General features: G+C 40.7%; 1 protein-coding gene across 1 annotated transcript; it reads right to left on the bottom strand.

Annotated features, from left to right (window-relative positions):
- Positions 1–4,268: 4,268 nt before the first annotated feature.
- LOC117499899 (NLR family CARD domain-containing protein 3-like) lies at positions 4,269–16,576 on the bottom strand. The gene is made up of 12 exons (XM_034152569.1): positions 16,449–16,576; positions 14,111–14,213; positions 13,861–14,022; positions 11,640–11,718; positions 11,260–11,497; positions 9,325–11,119; positions 9,064–9,237; positions 8,027–8,200; positions 7,490–7,663; positions 7,052–7,225; positions 5,254–5,300; positions 4,269–5,122 (listed from the first exon to the last, which is right to left on the bottom strand). The coding sequence occupies exons 2-12, from the start codon at positions 14,176–14,178 to the stop codon at positions 4,584–4,586; spliced, it is 3,624 nt and encodes a 1,207-aa protein (XP_034008460.1). The 5' UTR covers positions 14,179–14,213; positions 16,449–16,576; the 3' UTR covers positions 4,269–4,583.
- Positions 16,577–24,267: the final 7,691 nt, after the last annotated feature.

Genomic DNA, 24,267 nt, shown 5'->3' with positions numbered 1-24,267 from the left:
AGGCAATGTGTTGTATTGCCCTGGGGACATAGAGAGGGGGTCGAGTCATTCCACTGGATGAAAAGAGTATTTTCTAACGTTGCTCAAGGAGTGCAGCAAAGTCACTTTCTCAGTTTCATACCTCATCCCTGAAATCTGCCCAGCATGTCCCAACCTTAATGACACTGATAAATGAGGGGAGTCATGCTTCCATCACCTAAATGCACACAGGGTCACAGGCTTTCTATTCATTCCTTTGGGTAAGAGCTTTATGGTCATTTTCACAGGTAAGGAGATAAACTCACTGCAGCTATAATCAATCATTTGCATATTAAGAGTGCATGACATCACTGCTTGTATGTGGAAGATGTCCCATGTATGAACCCACAAATAAGTATTACCTAACAGTTAATCTCAGCTTTATGGAGTATTTTACTGTCTTTGATCTCATTGTTGTGGCCAAAACAGAGCTAAAATGAGAGTGAACAAAATGATATGTCGCCTTTTCTCCTGTATGTAAATTAACTGTTTGCTATACTACGCATTTAGCATATTACACAAAAGGTGATTTACAGTCTAGGAATTATTTAGTGCTACCCCAAAATGGACCCATGAATCAGTGCAGGTTAATGCTGAAAAATGGCATGCTGCTGACATTTGCCATTTCAATAGCTTACGTTTACCTAAAAACACTAGTTAGATGTTAGATTTCAGGAGCTTTTCTTTTACCCTCCAGGGGGAGGTCCAGACAGACAACAACAAGGGCTTTTGACAGTACATTAACAAGGAACAGGACAGGAATGACAACACTGAAAGGAAGAGAAAAGAGGAAACTGTGGCCAGCATATCGCCTTAAGAGAGAGGAACCAGGCAGTACAAAGAGTGGAGGAAGAAGAGGAAGAATACCCTTCCTAAGTGTAACATCTGTAATGCTGCTGAAGATAACAGGGCAGTTCAAATTCTAATTGACTGAACAATTATGACATCAAGCACTACAACCACTCACAAAACTGTCTTTCAGCCATATATGAGTAAGCGAAGTGACTTATTGTAGAAGAAATCCTGCTGCTTCTGTATAATACACTGAGACAGATTCACCTCACTGTGAACTCATCTCTCATTGGCTTGATTGTTTCCATTCTTGGCATGTATCTGCACTCCCCTCGCTTCACGTCGGTTGTTCTCAGATATTGAGTTAATCTCAGTATCAGATTGGCTCAGTTTTCTGCAAATGGACTGGGCACATTGAGTATGAATCTACAAACCTCCAAGCAATAGCCAGATATTTCTTTCTGACCACTTGCTCTAGACCACATATTGGATTTTGATTCCTCAGTTGCTTGCTAGGAGGGATTTATCTATCTGTAGTCTCAAAATATCCTCTATTATGTTTCAACTTTTTTTATTGTAAAATGCCTTTTATGCTGCTGTAACAAAAACAATTTCCCAATTTGGGATCAATAAAGTACGATCTATCTATCTATCTATCTATTGTATATTTGTTTTATTAACATACAGTGCATCTATTATCACTATGTCAAAACCCAATTCACAGCTACTAGTGTCCACAACGTTTTTGCTGCACCTGGAAGATTTTGAACGTAAACTTGGATCCATCTTTTCCGTCAATGTTCTCATTATCATTTTTGTAATTTGGGTCCAATAACAGAGGGTATTGTAGGCTGTACAAACTGTAAAGCCACCTGAGGCAAATGTGTAATTTTGGAAAGTCAATACAATTTGGTGCATTGAATCATTCTTCACAGACTATTTCAAAGCAGCATTAGCTCTTCCAAGTGTCCCTGCATGGCCCCTGTTGTCCCTCTCCCACTGGAGCCAGGTTGCTGTCAGATTTGATGGAGAATCTTATCCAGGCCAGCTGTAGCCCCTCTGCTCTCCCGGCCCCTCATGGGTTTGGAGTTGCAGTGCCAATGCCCATCAGCACTAAACATCAGTCAGTTCATGCCCCAGATTCACACATCATCTGCACTTCAGAGGGCTGGCCGGATGATGGAAGACATGTGTGTGAGAGTATCTGTCTGTGGGAAAAACATGAACTAACCGAGGCAATTCAGATTTCATGTATATCATTTGTTTCAAAAAGACACAACACAAACAACTTATATTTTTTGAGGCAAGAAGGCATTATAATCTGTGAATTTAGGAAATGTTAGTTACCCATACATAAAACATTGTATTCCACACACTTCTCCCAATTCTATCCCACAGTTTAAATTGTTAAGCACGAACAGTTATCTGAAAAAGGAAAGCACAACTTATTACAGTTGCTCATAAAATGACAAAAATGTTTTTGAAAACACCTTCAAAGATTTGGAGGAACACTTGGTTTCCTTTGAGGTAATGTTGTTAATTCTCACAAACTTTCACAAGCTCTTCAGAGGGAATAAAAAACAGGCTGGGATTCATCAACTGGAACCATACAAAGGGACTGAAAGCCAATTAAATGGATGAAATTAATAAATAAAGAGAGAAAGAATACAGTTTAAATATTGATCGTGTCTGCTCAGTCCCTTTACTCAACACATTTATGTTTAGAACTGATGCTTCCGGTGTTGATCAAAAAATATATTCTATGTTTCTCTCTTCTGCCGCTTTAGATTAAGAATACACATCACCAGCAACAGCAACAACAACAAACACTGTTCATCTATAATTAAAATACTTCTTATCCATCCATACCAAGTGTGATATTTACCTGTGAAGTGTGATGTTTCCTGAAAGGGCCTGAGGGACAAAATGCTTCAGGCAGCCTTGGGGCGGTGGAGCTGCCAGGCTGAAATGAGGCATTATTGTTGGACAGATACTGTGTGACAATATCTATGTGCCCCGGGCAAGATGCGCTTTTGAAGTTTATGGTTTATTAAAATACAGCACAAATCAAGAGAAGTATCTTTTTAGGCTTTTTGAAGTCATGCGTCGTGAGTGGAAGTATTGCCCTGCTCCGTAGATTGTCTATCATGGTGTTATTTTGTAACCTCTAGTCTAGGCTCAACCGTTTCTGAGGTTGATTGAATTTATAATTGCCTTCTCTCACAGCTTTTATCTTGCAGGAAATTCTGACAGTTACTTGGGAATGCAAGAATGCTGAATGAGCTCCAGGTGTCTAAATCTGAGTGTCTGTGGTGTAAGAAGTTGCATTAGTCATCATGATTTTGAGGATGTGATAGACGTCAAATGTTGCTATGGGTATGCAAAAGTCAGCTTTTTAAATAGAGATGTATTTGTTTACTTGCCGTGAGAGTTCAGCAGCATTAGACACATCAATTGTACCTCTCAAAACAGGGTGGTACAAATCAGTGCTTGATGTATACTGTAGCATTCAATTATATTTTAAAGCCTTTCTACAGGATCAAAGTCTCGTCTCAAACCCATTATCAACGCACTGATTGAGTCTGACAAGGAGATTCTTCATCTTTCACTGCACTTTCTTATAAGAACGTGTCCCCATCAAGAGAAGGCTAAGTGCAGTGTTTTAAATCACACCAAGTGTTTGACAACCCTGCATTTCACTGCACATACTTTATGTGGCATGAAGAGTGGAGGAGGTGGACGGAAATGCAGGAGACTGCAGGCAACAAGAACTTTAAGAGGAAACAACTTTTATTTAAAGTTTTGTGCAAGCAAGGCAAAAAATTATTAATAAAAACACAAGGATCCAACAAAGACTGAACAGAAAAGGAAGGACTTAAAATACAAACTTTTCTGATAAGGGGTTGAAGTGCAGTTGGAGAAGCTCAGGTAAGGGGAATGAGGTGATTAAAAAGGATAAAAGGCAAGGATTTGCTATAGGGCAGAAACACTCCGAACAGGAAACGATCTGATTGGCTGGGAAAACGAATGAGGCTGTTTCAGAGAAGGACTGTAGATAGCAGACTTTTGGGAGCTTGGAAAAACTAACAAGTGTGAAGTATAGGAGGTTTAGGGGACAAAGGCAACACTGGAACTCAAATGGAAAATAACTGAAAATAGAAAAAGACCACAACTCAGTCCAGGGTTAACAATATTACAGTATTTATTCGTCATACGGTTAAACTAAATCTCTCTCGCCAAAAAGAACTGCAAAAAACAACAACAAAAAGACGTGTTGTTTTGTTTAAACTAAATGAAAGCTCAGAGAGCGCTCCCGTTTCAGAGAGGTTTTATTTTTTTATTTTTTTATTTCATTTTCTGTATTTACATGTGTTTGATTTCTATCTGTATTTTTGTGTGAAGTGATGTTTGTAGCACTTTCCTGAATCTCAGTGAAGATATTGAATCTGAAGCAAAAGCATATTTTCAGAATCAGAATTCCTTTATTTGTCCCGAAAAGTGGAAATTTACATTATTACAACAGAAGAAGTATAGTGCAGATAAAGTGAAAAGATTAGACTGTATATTAAAATATAACAAAGTAGGCAGACATTATTAATAACAAAGAATCACAATAAGTAAAAACAAATAAGTACATCACGGTTAAATACAAATAGATGGAAATATATTTTTTAAACAACGTTGGTCGAATTAACATCAGCTGTGATCCTGTACAGACTGAACTATCTGGGCAGCAGGGAGGACGTTTCTGGAACAGGAGGAGACTCTTCCTCCTACAGAGGACACAGAGACACTGAGGAACCAGGCCAAACAAAAAACCCAGCATAAAGAGGTTTAGTGAATGTGGTTCTGAAGGTGTGGAGGTGGATCAGTGTGTCAGAGGAGACTCTGTAGAAGGAGAGAGAGCCAGCAGGATGATCCAGATACACTGCTACTCTACCAGAGGAGGAGGAGCAGGAGGAGGAGGAGGAGGTGTGTGTTCTTCTCTTATTGTGCAAGACAGAGTAATGACCATCAGAGCAGCTCAGACTCCAGGACTGATCATTCCATCCAAACACACAGTCATCTCTCTCTCCTCTCCTGCTGATTCCTCTGTAAGTCACTGATATAAGAACCCCTCCTCTCAACTCGACCTCCCAGTAACAGCAACCAGTCAGAGCTCCTCTACACATCAGCTGATGAAAGATATCAAATCTCTCTGGATGATCAGGATATTGCTGCTCCTCTTCCATACATGTCACCGTCCTGTTGTTGTCAGACAGTTTGAGGTTTCTGTGTGCTGTGTTTGTGTCGAGTGTGAGTTCACAGTAATCTGATGAGAGAAACAGCAGCAGTTATTAATCTATCAGCTGTTCATTTATTGACACTTTGATGATGAAGGTTACATTTGAAGATGGTGGCTGCTTTGTTTTCATGAATCAAATCAAATTAAACCACACTCACACTTCCTCAGACCGGGTCTCAACCATCGGACTCCACCAGGCACCATCCTGAAAGAAGGAGGCGGGGGGAGGGGGGGTTAGAGCAGCATGGAAACATGGACATTACATCACTCTCAAACACAGAGCTTTGTTATTCTCCACAGATGAACCTACATGTTCACATAGAGCACCTGTTATTAATCAAAGGATATTATATCAGATCAGTCAAACATCTTATTAGCTCATAAATAAAGCTAATTAACTTCAATTATTATTTATCAGAAAATAAGATGTAAGAATTGATCAGTGTTCAGTTAGTATTTCCTCAACATCTCCTAGCAGCAGTCATGGAGTGTTTCTCTTACCTGGAATCTGAAGAGGAAAATAAATGAACTTTATTTAAAAGCATCTTTCATGCACAGCCCTTTTGGATTGCTTTTAGCAATGAAAGGTGCTTTACACATAACATTTATTATTAGTATTATTATTAATTCACAGGACATCTGATAGTTCATCATTGTTTTTAACAGAGGGAGGGGCTGTTTAGTGTTAAAATAGGAGAAGCACTTCAGAATCAATTCAGATACAGGAGCCAGTGTAGATCGCGTCCATCAGGAGTGGGATGATCTCTGCTGTAGGTTTATGTTGTGGGATGGATCTTATATTTTCAGAATCGTGCCGGCTAAGTAGATGTCTCCACTGACTTTATTGACACATTTTTAAAAAAGTAGTTTTGGTCTGCAAATTGAAAGGAGCATTAAAATCGAGTTCAGAATCTAAAATAAAAGATTTATCCTGTGTTATCGTGTCTTTAATGCAAACACAGAGCTGCTGCCTGTGTCCTCAGAACCCTTCAGTTTTATTGTCCTGACCAATTTTCTTCAAGTCTGGGGTTGCGGTCGAATAGTCCAAAAATCAGCTCCTATCGTCTATCCCTATCGTCTATTCCTTGACCTTTGTGTGAAACGTCACGGAATATCCGATGTATTTATGATGCGCCAGCGGACGTCATAAATGTGCGTCTGCTGCTGTGGGGAAACTACAGTTTTCTATACAGCGGACTACAAAATGGATGTATAATAAGAACGACGGACTACTGTAAACTCATCTAGAGACTCTGCACCGTGCTCTGATGCTGTTGTTTTATGCTTTATGAACGTGGACAACAGAGAAACATATTCTTCATCACCAAAGTTGAAAGTGAGATAAAAAAGGAAAGTGAAACTTATGCTCGTCACCCTCTCCCTCCGGTCCACATTAATACAAATGATCCCAATACGTATTATTGTATGAAAATATCTTAAAATCAATACAAATGTATTTACCATTCAAACATATTTTAAAAGTTGAACAAACCCCACACAGCTCAGTAAAGACTGTGAAATGTTGACTTTATTTGATCATTTCAGTAAAAACGTTCATATTTCTCTTTTTGATTATAATACTGATGAACGTTCAAAACAAAGCACTTTGGCAAATTACCACATACGTTTTGAAATGCTTAATAAGCACCGTAACTTTCATGATATCATTTCTCGGTCATAATCGGTTGTTTCCGTGAACGGCCGACTGTTGTGTGACGGCAAATGCTGTGGCCGCAAGGCATTGTGGTTCCTAAGCTAAAGGAGTTTGAAACCTCCTTTCCTATCATCTAGAGAATTCAAACGGCACTTATCCTGGCTGCCACTGACGTACTTCCGGGTCATTTCACTCCATTAGGAAGGTTCCTAAGCAAAACGGACTATTCGACCGCAACCCCGGTCTTTGTGACTTTTTTGAAAATGTTGATTTATATGAATACATATATACGTTTATAATACCTGACAGTGTCCAGTCTCCAGAATGGATCATCCAGTCCAGCAGACAGCAGCTTCTCTCCTGAGTCTCCTGGATGATTGTAGCTCAGGTCCAGCTCTCTCAGATGGGAGGGGTTGGATCTCAGAGCTGAAGCCAGAAAAACACAGCCTTCCTCTGTGACCAGACAGCCGGAGAGCCTGAAAACACACAAAACTACACGTCACATAATCTGAGGTCACTGTGAGGACTGGAGGGTTAGAGAAGTACTCTGACACTGTCCGCTGATGTGGGAGTATTTTGACATTGTCCAACCATGCTAATCACTAATGTCCCTCAATAATCTGAAAAATTACTCTAGCTTTCTTATTCGTCCGGAAACGTTCAAGATCCCAAAAAATAGAAACAAAAGAAAAAAGAAAAAAAACAGTTGCCATCATTTCACCATGTTGATGAATCCTGACCTGAGAGTCTCCAGAGTACAGTGTGGACTCTCCAGTCCGGCAGACAGCAGCTTCACTCCTGAATCCTGCAGGTCGTTGTTACTCAGGTCCAGCTCTCTCAGACTAGAGGACTGCGAGCTGAGGAATGAGGACAGAGCTTCACTGCTTATCTCTGACAGGTTACAGCCACTCAGTCTGAGGAGAAAATAATAAACAACAACATAAAAACAATAGTCTGCTATAGTTTACTGCTTAAAATTAGTGGGGCCAATTTTGATGATATACTGTAGTCTCTTCTCCACGATGGCCTTAATCATTGCTTTTCCAATCAAAGGTCTGAGTAACAGGATGAGTGTTTTACATCAACTGAATTGTATTCATGTTTAATATAAAAGAAGACTTTGCTTTTGGCTATCTGACTGAATTTAAAAGAGATAGAGAAAGGAAATTGTAAACGAGCAGAATGAGAGAAAGAGAGAGAGAGCGGTGGTAAAGAAAACACAATTATTGAAAAAGATAAAAATGTAAAATCATTTAAGAAAAAATAACTAATCTGACCTGAGAGTCTCCAGAGTACAATGTGGACTTTCCAGTCCAGCAGACAGCAGCTTCACTCCTGAATCCTGCAGGTTGTTGTTACTCAGGTCCAGCTCTCTCAGACTAGAGGACTGGGAGCTGAGGAATGAGGACAGAGCTTCACAGCTTCTCGCTGACAGGTTACAGCCACTCAGTCTGAGTAGAAAATAATAAACAACAACATAAAAACAATAACTTCAGGGAGGTATTTTTCATTAATGACTGCCTTATCGCACATTATTCCTCATTCCAAATATGCAACAGTTTATTGCTTAAAATTTGTGGGGACAATTTTGATGATATACTGTAGTCTCTTTTCCACGATGGCCTTAATCATTGCTTTTCCAATCAAAAGTCTGAGTAACAGGATGAGTGTTTTACATCAACTGAATTGTATTAATGTTTAATATAAAAGAAGACTTTGCTTTTGGCTACCTGACTGAATTTAAAAGAGATAGAGAAAGGAGATTGTAAACGAGCAGAATGAGAGAAAGAGAGAGAGAGGGCGGTGGTAAAGAAAACACAATTATTGAAAAAGATACAAATGTAAAATAATTTAAGAAAAAATAACTAATTTGACCTGAGAGTCTCCAGAGTACAGTGTGGACTCTCCAGTCCAGCAGACAGCAGCTTCACTCCTGAATCCTGCAGGTCGTTGTTACTCAGGTCCAGCTCTCTCAGACTAGAGGACTGGGAGCTGAGGACTGAGGACAGAGCTTCACAGCTTCTCTCTGACAGGTTACAGCATCTCAGCCTGAAGAGACAAAATAGAAATAAAAACCTCTCCATTCAGCCTATGATTTTACTAAAGCGACTAACATACACTTCAATATCATGTCTAAAAAAGCAATTCGGGGTTAAGTATCAAGCCCAAGGACATTTCAACATGTTAACTGTGGGGAGTGAGGATTGACCTTGCCATTGATAATTGCCTATTTCCTCTCTGGGCAATAGCAGTCCAATATAATTCTACATAAATATATTTAAAATATAGCTTAATAATTTGGATGAATCCTGACCTGAGAGTCTCCAGAGTACAGTGTGGACTCTCCAGTCCAGCAGACAGCAGCTTCACTCCTGAATCCTGCAGGTCGTTGCTACTCAGGTCCAGCTCTCTCAGACTAGAGGACTGGGAGCTGAGGACTGAGGACAGAGCTTCATAGCTTCTCTCTGACAGGTCACAGCCACTCAGTCTGATAAAGGAAAGAAACGTAATATTTTAAAATGATGAGCAGAATATTTAAATCATGATATATGAATCGGACTATTTCTGTTCTCACAGAGCTTTGTTGGATGCTTTGACCACTGGCAGCAGCCTCAGAAGAGCCTCCTCTGAAGCAGAGTATTTATTCAGGTCAAACACGTCTAGATCTTCTTCTGATGACAGTAAGATGAAGACCAGAGCTGACCACTGAGCAGGAGACAGATTATTTGTGGAGAAACTTCCTGAACTCAGGGACTGTTGGATCTGCTCCACTAGAGAACGATCATTCAGTTCATTTAGACAGTGGAACAGGTTGATGCTTCTCTCTGGAGACAGATCCTCATCCATCTTATTCTTGATGTACTGGACTGTTTTCTTGTTGGTTTTTGAGCTATTTCCTGTCTGTGTCAGCAGGCCCTGTAGGAGTTTCTGATTGGTCTGCAGTGAAAGACCCAGGAGGAAGCGGAGGAACAAGTCCAGGTGTCCGTTTGGACTCTGTAAGGCCTGGTTCACAGCACTCTGGTAGAGATGTGTTAGTTCAGGTTTGACTTCAGACTTCTGGGAGGTTTTTGGTTCTTCTGACAGCAGGTTGACTCCAGAGTTGATGAAGGTCAGATGGACATGAAGAGCAGCCAGAAACTCCTGAACGCTCAGATGGACGAAGCAGAACACCTTGTCCTGGTACAGTCCTCTCTCCTCTCTAAAGACCTGTGTGAACACTCCTGAGTACACTGAGGCTGCTCTGATATCGATGCCACACTCTGTCAGGTCGGACTCATAGAAAATCAGGTTGCCTTTCTGCAGCTGCTCAAAAGCCAGTTTTCCCAGAGACTCCATCATCTTCCTGCACTCTGGACTCCAGTGTGGATCTGTCTCAGCTCCTCCATCATACTTGATGTTCTTCACTTTGGACTGAACCACCACGAAGTGGATGTACATCTCAGTCAGGGTCTTGGGCAGCTGTCCTCCCTCTCTGGTTTTCAACACCTCCTCCAGAACTGTAGCAGAGATCCAGCAGAAGACTGGGATGTGGCACATGATGTGGAGGCTTCGTGAGGTCTTGATGTGGGAGATGATGTTGCCGGCCTGCTCCTGATCTCTGAATCTCTTCCTGAAGTACTCCTCCTTCTGTGGGTCAGTGAACCCTCGGACCTCTGTCACCATGTCCACACACTCAGGAGGGATCTGATTGGCTGCTGCAGGTCGTGTGGTTATCCAGAGGCGAGCAGAGGGAAGCAGCTTCCCCCTGATGAGGTTTGTCAGCAGCACATCCACTGAGGTGGACTCTGTGACATCAGTCAGGATCTCAGTGTTGTGGAAGTCCAGAGGAAGTCGACACTCATCCAGACCGTCAAAGATGAACACAACCGGGAACTGATCAAACCTGCAGATTCCTGCGTCTCTGGTTTCAGTGAAGAAGTGATGAACAAGTTCCACCAAGCTGTACTTGTTCTCTCTCACCACATTCAGCTCTCTGAAGGTGAATGGAAATATGAACTGGATGTCCTGGTTGGCTTTGCCTTCAGCCCAGTCCAGAGTGAACTTCTGTGTTAAGACTGTTTTCCCAATGCCAGCCACTCCCTTTGTCATCACTGCTCTGATTAGTGCATCTCTTCCAGGTGAGGCTTTAAAGAGGTCTTCTTGTCTGATGGTTGTTTCTGGTCTGTCTGGTTTCCTGGATGCTGTTTCAATCTGTCTGACCTCGTGTTCATCATTGACCTCTGCAGACCCCCCCTCTGTGATGTAGAGCTCTGTGTAGATCTGGTTCAGAAGGGTTGGGTTTCCTGCTTTAGCAATGCCCTCAAACACACACTGGAACCTCTCCTTCAGGGTGGATTTAAGTGTACGCTGACACACCGCAGCAGGAGTTCCTGAATGAACAGACAACAAAGCAGATCAATAAGTCAAAGGAATCCTAAAAGAATAAGGATCTGAACATACTTTGTTCCATCTCTTGAGACATTAGTCAACATTTATCCAGCTTGTTAAATCTCTATAGAAACCCTCTTACTGCTCTGCAGACGGTCAGCCAGCTCCTCCTGCTTCATGCTCCTCAGGAAGTGCAGTGTGATGTTCAGAAATGCCTCTCTGCTGCTCCTCCTCTGCTCTTCGTCCTCTTCATCCTCACCGTCCAACACCTCCTCATCCTCCCAATGACTCTCTAAGCATTCTGGGTAAACTGAACTCAGAGCCTTCTGGAACTTCTTCAGCTCGTTCTTCACAAAAGTGACGATGTTTTCCTCCAGCAGCTGGAACAGAATACATGAACAACACCTTTAAAGTAAAGGCACCAAATATCAGATCCATGTCGGACAGATTGAAAATAACCTGTTCTAACAAGTATATTGTGGAGTTGACTGTGAGCAAAACAGATGTAGTAATTGTACAGACCATAAATGTCGAGTCCATTTCCATCTGATGCTGCTGGGCAGACTGACCTCTGGGAACCTCCGAGCTCTGCTGGTCCTCTCTGTGAGGAATCATGAAGAAATAACTCACATTATCTCAGTCCAAACAGAGACAAACACAAGGTAACGGTCCTTGATGTAACTTTCTGATGTAGTAAATATGTATTCCTCCTGCTAATCCCAATGGGTTTGTCTTTTCAGATATATAATTATACCAAATTTGTCAACCACTGAAAAAAGCTGATCTGTTAAAATAAAAATGAATCACAAATAACAAACGTATGTAGATATACATGTCTAGCTATGCACATGTATACTGTTATACACAGCAAATGAGTAAAATAACATAAAATCAATGCAGGTCAGTATTCATATGCTTCAGTGGTGCTGGAAATGTGGATTGAGTGCACGTGTGAGCATCAGGAGAAAGGACGGGTTTGCATAAATCCCTGGGTTTGCCCTGCAGTCTACATCTACTACATCTACTAAGGTTTAATGTTATGATCTTACATTTTGTTTCCTGTTTTATTTTGAAATGGCTTTTCTCATTTTGTCTTGTCTGGCTTTACTTCCTGTCTTTGTGTTTTCCTGCCTGTGTGATTGTCTGATTGTGTTCAGCTGCTGCCCTCCCCAGCTCTATCTTGCTCTGTCTTTGTGAATAGTCCTCTGTGATATGTCTGTCTGCCTATAGTGTTCTCTAACCTGTTACGCACGGCCCCCCCGGTACCGGGCGGATAAACGCGTCATTTGCAGGAAACAACGTCTAAGGAATCTTAATATTTAATAAAACTATGAATGTTTTATATCCATGTAACGGGAAGAAACTCAGCTAACTGATCTTTTTAATTTTTTTTTTCCAAAAAAAACCCACAATGCTAGCACTCAGCCTCTGAATTATCCACGAGCGAAAAAATGTAACCTAAAACGGCACTTAAACTCACTCTAACTCCCTTATTACTTATCCTAGATGCACAGCCAACCACTCGTTTTTGGTGTCCTGGAGACACTGAATCTAGTGGTGCCCACCTCAACACTCAGTGATAAACATTTGCGACGCTATAAACGAAAGCGTACATCATAACATGTGGAGCTAAGTAGCTAGAAACGCTAACATGGCTTACCTTGGTCAAAACTGGTCTTCAATGGCATTAAAACGATAAAAAAAACGATGCTGCAGTTAATCCATAGGTTCATCCAATGTATCTGTGCCCTCTTTGAAATTATTTCTGATAATCCATAAGCAATAAAACTGCTTTTTTGTTTCCAAATGCCAGAGCTAGAATGTAGCTCCACTCTGCTTTACATTTACATGCGCGCAGCCCCCACCTTTTCTCTTCACAACGTGTGTGTGTGGGGGCCTACCCCTTCGATTCTATTGGCTCTAACGGTCAGAAAGAGGTGTCAACCATCAAAATCGAGCAAGGGGGGCCAGAGGTATAGAAAAAAACCCATTTTCACCCAAATCACCTCAGAGGTGGGGTGGTTTTGGCTAAACCTCTCTAAAAAGGTCAAATGTCACTTGTTTTGCATCAATCTTGATACAGGGTACTTATTATATGTTGTACTTTGGATTCCTAAAGCTTTTAGTCTACTAACCCATCATCCAAGGGTAGTTTTCACTATCTGTAAAAAATAATTTTTGGACGGACACTATAATTTACAGTTTTTTACTATGTAAAATCTGAATTTTCTTTAAAATAAAAACCATTTATATTGATTCTGACACGTCTACATCCAACTCACAGATGTAACCTTACTTTGATAAAAGAAATTATTCATATAACCCTTTTAGAAGTTAAGTTGTAGTAATTTGTTTTGGGCATGTCATTTTCGAGCCTGAAACATGAAAAACAGGCTTGGTGCTTAACAGGCTAATTGAATATTAGCTATGATAAATATCAATGGATTATTTTCTCATCTCTGGTCTATCATCAGCTACATTATACAGAATAAAACGGGTGTGTTAAACTCACACGCAAGTAGACGGCATACTGTTGAATAGTATAGTCAACTACTAACATATTCTATCTGCGATTTTAAAGATGATCTCGTTTATTAAACCTGTCTGACACGTTAAACTCTGGCTTCAGGCTGAACACACCTTGGTAGTCCCTCCCTCAGCTTCAATAAGAGGTCTCTGTTCTTCAGTAACAACATGTTTTCTACTGCTGCTGATATAATGAAGTCACATGATGTCCACTTACTCTGTCTCTGAAGGTCGGCCTTTAAAATATATTGGTGCAGCTATAGACTGGCCACTCTTCATGGAGACACAACTGGGTCCAGGTCCAGGTCCAGGTCCAGGTCCAGGTCCAGGTCCAGGTCCAGGTCCAGGTCCAGGTCCAGGTCCATGCTGCTGCTCTGGGCTTCAACACAACACACACACCGAGCTTTGAGTGTGAATAATGCCTGCTAAGCTCTGGAGAAGAGGACAGTCAGAGGTCTTCATCTCACCTCTGAGCTTTGGTGAGGCGTTCAGGGTCCCCACTCAGAGCGGGTTCAGTGTCCTCACAGGGATTCATAGCAGAGCTCACACCTTCACACACACAACCACCTGCTGGAGAATCACACATTATCTCATCAGGACACACACAGAGAGCTCTCACACAGTAACACAGTTCAAACAGTCAACACAGAAAACGTAGTGTTTTGGAATGTATATAATACATAATACATATAATGTAATAAAGCAGAAATAAATAATAATTAAAGCTGCAAGCAGCGATAATCGGGCCCTCGCACATCAGGATACTTCCAGGATCCCTGTCCACACAGCAGTGAAGCACCATGACAGCAAGGATGAACATTACGTATTTCATGGAGCTGACGTTTTGTGAGACTTGCACAACCTCCGGTGTCCTCTATGTGGCGCTAAAGAAGAAGTGATTAACCAACAGTATGTTTCTCTATCTCACGTGTAGACCACACATCGTATTCTTCATGTAAATCTGATGATGTTCGTAACATGAGGCTGACTTCCTCTAGGCAGTAGGTGGCGCTATGACTCATTTGTAAAAGTCTTAGTCTGGGAAGGCTTCTCAATTCTCTAATTCCCCTCCTCGACTCCTATCCTCGTACAGTATCTTAGTCCCGCCCACAGGAGATGGGAGCGGATCGAGGAGTCGAGGAGGGGAACCGAGGAGAGAGGAGGGGAAGCAGCAGGCGGTTAGAGAAATGAGAAATCCTCTCTTCTGAGTGGTCATTTTAAAGAGACGTCCATTAATGATGACAGGAGGCACAGCAGCCCTCTGTCTGATGGACAGATGTGTTCATGACGACTTATATATTTACTTTAATTCATTGACAGTGCGGTATAATGAGACAATAACAGGCTACAGATGCGGACACACACACATATATATATATAAATATATACAATTTCAGAATCAAACAAGTATGAGAGCACTCTCATAATAACGTAAGACAATCAGAGACTGGATATATCCCCCCCCCACCTTTCTGGTCGCTGAAATGGGGAATTGAAATTACGGTCTTAGAAAAATATTGACTCTTTGTTTGTAGACATCTACTAAACTAAAGCATACAAAGAGAAACCAGCTCGAGTGCGCTAGAATTTGAAAATACACAACCGGAGAAAATCTGCCACTTCCTTACAGAGCCCCTGCTCCAACACACACGAACGTGCACATGACCAATGAGGGCACGAGATAAGTTTGTGCACAGATGGAAGGCTGACAGGCAGGTAGGCCATCCAGTCATTTTAGCCGGGCCCACCTTTAAAGGTGGGGTAGGTAAGTTTGAGAAACCGGCTCGAGATACACTTTTTGTTATATTCCATGGAATGCTCTTAACATCCTGATAGCAATGAATATCTTAACTGCTTTGACAAAAAATCCATACAAAAATGTCATCTGTGGAAGCCGTAGTACTGTAAAAAGCACGACCAATCATTTTAGCTCTTCCTCCTCCTCCTCCTCCTCCTCCTCCTCCTCCTCCTTAGATCTGTAAACTGGTTTTCCTTCGTTCCAAATATCACTAAGGTGAACACACCTTTAGCTTTTATTTTTGTCACATGTTTGAGCTTCCCGACTGAATAGAACACACCTTTTTTTTTGGTTTGTTGACGTGTGACGTTTTTACAGTTAAGACTAAGAAACAAAATGGCTTCCGTCCTGCTCAGCTGGTGTTTAACACAGAACACCTGAAGAGAAGACTACAATAGAGAAAGAGTCCCTCACAGTTTCATCAGAAACTACAACCTTAATGTGCTCTGTGAAAACAGAAAACTTAGAAATATGTTAAAAGTCTTTCAGCAAAAGTAGTGAAACAGTTCCCTTTAAATGACAGTTTATAGAATATATTCTAATGCCATCAGATACAGATATTGGCTGTAAGCACATTTTGTAACTTTCCAGTCTAGTACAAGTACACTTCTTCATTATCAGGACACATGTAACAAGGTGAGAATACTGCATTAAGACATTTGTGAGGGGGGGGGGGGTCAGGAGGGCGTGTTGATCGACCAATGAAACGCAGCCAGAGTTTCTCAGGTGTTTCAGGAGCAAAGGCCCAGGTGAGCTCTCTGCTGGGTCCTAGTGCCGGCCTGCTACCTCACCGTTCACATCAGGAGCCGTTCTGACAGACTGACCCCCATCATCCTGAACTCCTCTTCCTCCTCACAGGGAACTCTTTAAACTAACCTGCACACTCTCTGCTCTCACAGCTAGGAGGCCATCTTGTTTCCCAGCTTTAAACAATCACACGTTCATCAACTCAAGCGTTTCTGCGACCACAACAATCAACAACGTCAACCATTCACAGCCCCACTTACTGAACTGTTAGCCGTGAGATTCATCAGTAGCAGCCTCGTCTGAGCTTCATCAACTTCAGCGTCCATCAGACGAAGTGAAGTGAAGGCGCTTCCTATCCTGAGTGTGTGTGTGTGTGAGTGTGTGGGTGTGTGTGTGTCCTCACCTCACTATGACAGTATGCAGTCCGACTGGTTGGACTGAGTCTTAGTCTGTGCTGCGTTCACATGATCAAATGTGTTTGTGAATATAATTATTGGGAAGGGAAGTTTAACAGAGTTTCCTGGTACTCTAACCTGCAGTGCGTTTTATGAAAACATAGGAAGTCATTACTTTTTTGCAAATTTGCAGAATAATCCAGAGTGTCAGATTGGACTCTTTGCAGCCTCTGTTGTGTAGAGTTATGCTTCCTGGACACAGCTTGAATAAATACATTCATTAAAACAACACAAACTGATCTCATCACTGCTCTTTGGTGATCTGGTTTTTCATTTGTAGAGTAACCGCAGCTGTCAGATAAGTGTAGTCCAGTAAAAAGTACAACATGTACCTGTGAGATGAGTACAGGTATCTCACTCTCATTTCAGGTGTAACATCCTCTCGACCGCCCTTCCAACGTGTGTTATCTCGACCACCTCACCCACATTTCCGTGCCTCTTACCTCACACCAAAGTTCACTTTGTCATGCTGGGGATTGTCAACTTTCGGACTCTTAAACATCCATTAACCCCCTTGAGCCACACCATCCGGACAGATTGCAGTCACATTTTACCGGGTGGGTTTTTTCGTAAATTAGGGTTAGGGTTACGGCTAAAAGGGGAATTTGGCAGCTGATACTATGCTTTAGTTTTTTTGGTTTATTTTCATACAAAGCCTTTGATCCAACAATGATGGATTCAGAAATACACATTTCCAGTGCTTTACCTGCTATAGATGGTATGATTGCATGCTCACTTTATGCTTACGACCATACCCTACCATACCAATACTTAGATGGGACACTTCGGTATTCCCTGTGCTGCAGTCGTTGAATTAAGTGGTTTTGGTGGCACTATCCAGTATAACGGGGGAGTTTTGAATAAGGACGCTGCATATTGGCTTGTTCTGATAGAAATAAGGTTGAAGCTCGTTGTGCCAAAATACGTCACTATTTCAACACGTTCTACAGGTGTAGCACCTCATTTAGGACAGTTTGAAACGCCGGGGCCGTGGCCGGCACGGGTTCTGCCATCGCTGAAAGGAAAACCTCCAGCGTGACTTGAGACCGCCCCCTTGATAAATAAATTAAATTATAATGAAGCCAGCTGCAATGGATCATTGATCCACCAGGGGGTGCAGTGGGGTTCCACACTGGAGCTTATGTGAAATAAACTCTGATACAGAGTAGATTTATGTCTGGTACTACTGTATAGCGGATCTTTGTTAAGATCCATATGTCACGGATAGGATCATACTCTGTGCTAAATAAGAGACATGTAATCATTTACAAAACATCACCATGTCTTTATTTAACAAAATAATGTTGTTTAATCCACGTTGGCGTAAATACAAAACCATCGCTATGTTTTTTCGTCAGGAAATGCAGACCGGCTCATACAAACTATTTTTTTTGTAATGTTCGCCGAATTGACATGAAAGCACTAATACATGTGGTTTAATCCACGTGAGTTTACAACTACAAAAATAATCGGTTTGTCATCCGACGGGAGGAAATGCAGCCCGGCTCTCGATTTTTTAATCCTAATTTAATCATCATCTTCACCACGATCATTTATGTTTATGTTCGCCAAATTGACATGAAATCACTGACAAATATGAATATACTGTATTCAACTTCATTAAAACGTTATTAACGTGCCTAAACTCAGTAATTCACTAAAAATATTTATATTGGAATGGAGCCTCGTCAGGCAGATCAGGATCCCGACGGGTGTTATTTTCCCCATAATGACCAAGTTGCTGCAAATTATCCCGCTTATTACATGGCCACATTCTCAACAAAGTAACAACATGACTCCCAATATTAATTGAAATGCTTTTATGGATTTAGAAAATGTTTTTATTGATTTAAAAAATAGTTGTATGTATTGATTTAAATTGACATAAATCCGCTAAGAAAAAAAGTCACTAGACACTTGACACAGTGGCTTTTGGCAAAGCAGAAAAAGAACACTCAAACCGAGAGATGAGTTATTGTTATTACAATGTGACTTCACTATTATTTAACAACTCTTTTTATTGGGTTCTTTTATTTGGGGTTAAGTAGGGTGAATTGCCCTAATGTGGGACATTTTTTGTATTTCAGACTTCTGGAATATATTGCGATATGAAGCCAATAGAATAAATCAACACCAAGTACCATTCTGAAATCCCCAGGATGTGTCCTAATCAAACCAAAAGAGAAAATGCAGATATTACACTCATAAAAGAAATGGTAGACATATCAGTACTCTTAGTGCCAAGTTGTCTCAGACAATCTGCTTTTCCTAATGTGGGACAGTTCTGTGCAAAATGTGGGACACTGACATTTTGAAAAGCCTCAGTCACCTTAATTCATGTAATAAAAACATCTCAGGTCAGTAACACTCAAAGCTAAATGTGCCATGTTCAGCTATTTTACTATTTATAATGTTATTGTTGTTACAACATTTAGGCTTATAGGTGTGGATGTTACATGGAGAATCAAACATCATCAAACAATAGATTCTAATAGTTTTCAAAAATCATTTAAATGTATTTCACAGGGAACACATACAACTGCAGGTGTATTTGAAGGCAACATATCAAACATTGAGGCAACCCATAAAACCTAAACCTGCGTAAAAAAATTGCTTGTATAACATGCTGCTGTTAACCTGTTACGCACCATCCGCCCGGTACCGGGCGGATAAACGCGTCATTTGCAGGAAACAACGTCTAAGGGATCTTAATATTTAATAAACTATGAATGTTTTATATCCATGTAACGGGAAGAAACTCAGCTAACTGATCTTTTTAATTTTTTTTTCCAAAAAAAAACCCACAATGCTAACACTCAGCCTCTGAATTAGCCACGAGCGAAAAAATGTAACCTAAAACGGCACTTAAACTCACAATAACTCCCTTATTACTTATCCTAGATGCACAGCCAACCACTCGTTTTTGGTGTCCTGGAGACACAGAATCTGTGTAAAAAACCTCAACACTCAGTGATAAACATTTGCAACGCTATAAACAAAAGCGTACATCATAACATGTGGAGCTAGGTAGCTAGAAACGCTAACATGGCTTACCTTGGTCAAAACTGGTCTTCAATGGCATTAAAACGATAAAAAAACGATGCTGCAGTTAATCCATAGGTTCATCCAATGTATCTGTGCCCTCTTTGAAATTATTTCTGATAATCCATAAGCAATAAAACTGCTTTTTTGTTTCCAAATGCCAGAGCTAGAGATAGCTCCACTCTGCTTTACATTTACATGCGCACAGCCCCCACCTTTTCTCTTCACAACGTGTGTGTTTGGGGGCCTCCCCCTTCGATTCTATTGGCTCTAACGGTCAGAAAGAGGTGTCAACCATCAAAATCGAGCAAGGGGGGCCAGAGATATGGAAAAAAAAACATTTCCACCCAAATCACCTCAGAGGTGGGGTGGTTTTGGCTAAACCTCTCTAAAAAGGTCAAATGTCACTTGTTTTGCATCAATCTTGATACAGGGTACTTATTATATGTTGTACTTTGGATTCCTAAAGCTTTTAGTCTACTAACCCATCATCCAAGGGTAGTTTTCACTATCTGTAAAAAATAATCTTTGGACGGACACTATAATTTACAGTTTTTTATTATGTAAAATCTGAATTTTCTTTAAAATAAAAACCATTTATATTGATTCTGATACTTCTACATCCAACTCACAGATGTAACCTTGCTTTGATAAAAGAAATTATTCATATAACTCTTTTAGAAGTTAAGTTGTAGTCATTTGTTTTGGGCATGTCATTTTCGAGCCTGAAACATGAAAAACAGGCTTGGTGCTTAACAGGTTAAAGGTGGGGTAGGTAAGTTTGAGAAACCGGCTCGAGATACACTTTTTGTTATATTCCATGGAATGCTCTTAACATCCCGATAGCAATGAATATCTTAAGTGCTTTGACAAAAAATCCATAAAAAAATTCATCTGTGGAAGCCGTAGTACTGTAAAAAGCACGACCAATCATTTTAGCCGGCCCGGCTAAAATAACTGGATGGCCTACCTGCCTGTCAGCCTTCCATCTGTGCACAAACTTATCTCGTGCCCTCATTGGTCATGTCCGCGTTCGTGTGTGTTGGAGGAGGGGCTCTGTAAGGAAGTGGCAGATTTTCTCCGATTGTGTATTTTCAAATTCTACGCACTCGAGCTGGTTTCTCCGAAATTACCTACCCCACCTTTAATTACAAAGTTAAAATGTTATTCAAATCTAAAATCATTTAAATATAATTCATAGGGAACACATACAATTGCTGGTGTATTTGAAGGCAACATATCAAACATTGAGGCAACACATAAAACCTAAACCTGCATAAAACAATTGCTTATAACATGCTGCTGTTAATTACAAAGTTAAAATGTTATTAAAATCTAAAATCATTACAATTTATTTCACAGGGAACACATACACCTTTAACATGTATATTTGAAGGCAACACAACACACACAAACATGAACCTGCCTAAAACAATTGCTTACAACATTTGTATGGATATTTGAGACGTTTACGGCCCGTCCACACAGCGGCGTGCGTTGAAGCTTGCTCCATTTTTTGGAATATGAGGAAATGACCTGCGGTGTGTCTCTCCCAGCATACACGCAGTTTGATTTGCTGCATAAACGGGATTTGATTGGCTGACGCTTCCACCGAAGCTTCAGAAGCTTCAAAAGTTGAACATTGCTTACCTTTTGCACCTTCGATGCACCACCTCCGACTCCTATCTCTCGGCACTACAATACTATTGTTAATAGTTCATTCTTATCTAAAAACAGCGGGACAATACTGTAGCTCATATATGACATTTCAAAGGTCTTTTATCTTGAAATGTTACATCAGAATGTCCTGATATTCGCTGACTGACTTTCTCAGTCTGAAGTGGAATGACTCTTTGATTATGGACAGTTCCCATTAAACAATAATCAAAATATAGATGGACAATAGATCTAATTTGAGATTTTAAACAGCATACATTTTAAATTGTGCTTCAGAAAGTCATGTTATTTTTGGAGTGTTGTGAGATGGTGTCAACATCAATTGAAATTAGTCACCCAGTGGAAATGGATATTTTAATAATGTATTTAACGGTCAGATAAGTTTTACATTCACTCAGTTATACAGTAATGTGGTAGTTATACGTAGTTTGTTGAAAATCATTATTGATCACATTATAGGCTACATATTTCTTAATTTAAGCTCCAGTAGCCTATATATGAATATGTTTGGTAGGCTATGTTTTTTAGGTATATTTGTTATTTACCGAGTAAGCGCTCATTTTTAATCACACACGTCTCCCCGTCCCGAAAATAATAAAACAAATAAAAAGAGGAAACAATTTGATATGTCTACCATTTATTTTACGAGTGTAATATTGTTAAGATCCATATGTCACGGATAGGATCATACATTTACAAAACATCACCATGTTATAAATAGTAACATAGCTGAACATGGTATTGCACATTTAGCTTTGAGTGTTACTGACCTGAGATGTTTTTATTACATGAATTAAGGTGACTGAGGCTTTTTAACATAGACTTTTCAGTGTCCCACATTTTGCACAGAACTGTCCCACATTAAGAAATGCAGATTGTCTGAGACAACTTGGCACTAACAGTACTGATATGTCTACCATTTCTTTTATGAGTGTGATATCTGCATTTTCTCTTTTGGTTTGATTAGGACACATCCTGGGGATTGTGTTTACAAACATTGACCATACCGTTCACCATCCCCCACCCCCCTATGTTGACTATACTGTATGTTGATTGTTGTTGGTTTAGAGCAGTGAATTGTCTTCCTCTCTGCAGCAGAGAGCTAAGCGCTGTCAGACCGGACCTAACCCTAACCCTGAAAAGTATCATCATCTGAAATTAATCATTATGTTATTAGTATTAAATACATATAAGTATTTTTACAACTTGTATTTAGAAATACTCTGTTGTAATTATTGATGCATAAATGTGTTCATCCATTCAATGTGGCATCTGCTATAATGGGGTTAATGTATGATATTACTTAATAATACAATACACTATATAATATATGATATGATAATTACATTTTAATTTGATTCATTTCTTATTTCATAGTTTCTCATCATTATTATAACAGTTCTGTTTCATATGAGTGTTGAGAGCTGTATCCATACATCTCTTAATTTTGCCCTCAAAGTGCACCAGATTGATGCATTTAACTTCAATATAAAGAAAAACATCTTCTGTTGTAACAACAATAACATTATTAAAACTGCGGTCGCAGAAGTGCGCGCAGTGATGAGCGGGCCCTCGCGTCCGTGCGCCTGTCGGGGAGGGCGGCTGGTCGTCCCGGCGTCAAGCAGACGCGTGCGAGTCCTCCGAAATGAGCCGTTTGTCATTTCTATAATTTTCGCGTCCCAGACTCCCAGGTCCTCCGGCAGCGACCCGGAAACGGATTCTGGCGCGACGTGTCGAAGGAAAACAAATTTCTCTAAAGGCTCGTCGAGGATCGATTATCGAGGAGGCTGTCTGGAGGAGCCGTAACCGAGGATACACTGATTTAGAGGAGAGAGGAGTGTCTTTGGAGGAGCTATAACCGAGGGTACACTGATGTACTGTAGAGGAGAGAGGAGAGAGGAGAGAGGAAAGAGGAGAGAGGAGAGAGGAGAGAGGAGAGAGGAGAGAGGAGAGTCTCTGAAGGAGCTATAACCAAGGGTACACTGATGTATTCTCCGGAGTCGATTTCAGCCAACAGTGATGTTTAAAAGAGGCGTGATGCATGGCTGGACTTATGTCAACGAAGCACAGCTCTGCAAACTGTTCCCGTTGTGATTATAAGTTATTTAAGATGATCAAATGTGCATCAGACTTTCTGCCCTTTACCGTTTGTTTACTCACTAATCACATCTCCCCTGGATGTTAGGCTATTTATTATACAACTGCTTTCATTGTGACGCGATGTTTACAGTGAGAACAGCTGTTGAGGTCAATGCAAAAAGCAGAACAGTGTGTATAATATATATCGCTCAATAATATATGTAACAGGCCTACATTTCACACTTTATTTGTAGGCTTTAGGAGATATCTACACAAAAACAGGTGGGTTAGGGTTAGGTTGTGGGAGAGCGAAGGGCTCCGTGGTGCACTGGCTCTCGGTAAAAAAGGCGTTTAAAAAAACATTAAAAAACTCCATAAACATAGCCCTATTAAGACCTTATAAAAACCCTTTTTAAAAAGCATTATAAAAGCACTGTAAGAACAAGACCGTTTTAAAAGACTGGTTAGAAAGTGCAGGATGGGGCTGGACCACGGAACGGCGGCAGAGTATGTTAAAAAGCAGATCTCCCCAACCCAGGGTCTCTGGAGGGGGGCGTGTGTGTGTGTGCGCGTGCGTGCGTGCGTGCGTGCGCGCGTGCGTGCGTGTGTGTGTATACGTGTGTGCATGCGTGTGCAGGTGTTGTGTGCGTGTATGGAGCTCGTCCCAATGGAATCAGTAAAAGACCTTAAATGAGAAGGGGATCTAAAATGGTTAATTTAAAAGTGATTCTAGTTCTGTTAGTTAAAACCATGCATAAAATACATTTAAAAGTGAAAGTGCAAGTATTAAAACTAGGGCTGTCAAGTTAACGCGTTAATAACGCGT

Source organism: Trematomus bernacchii, unplaced genomic scaffold (genome assembly GCF_902827165.1).
Source record: "Trematomus bernacchii unplaced genomic scaffold, fTreBer1.1, whole genome shotgun sequence".
Classification (NCBI taxonomy): domain Eukaryota; kingdom Metazoa; phylum Chordata; class Actinopteri; order Perciformes; family Nototheniidae; genus Trematomus; species Trematomus bernacchii.
Note: the sequence above shows the minus strand (reverse complement) of the source record. Positions and strands in the feature narration are given on the sequence as shown.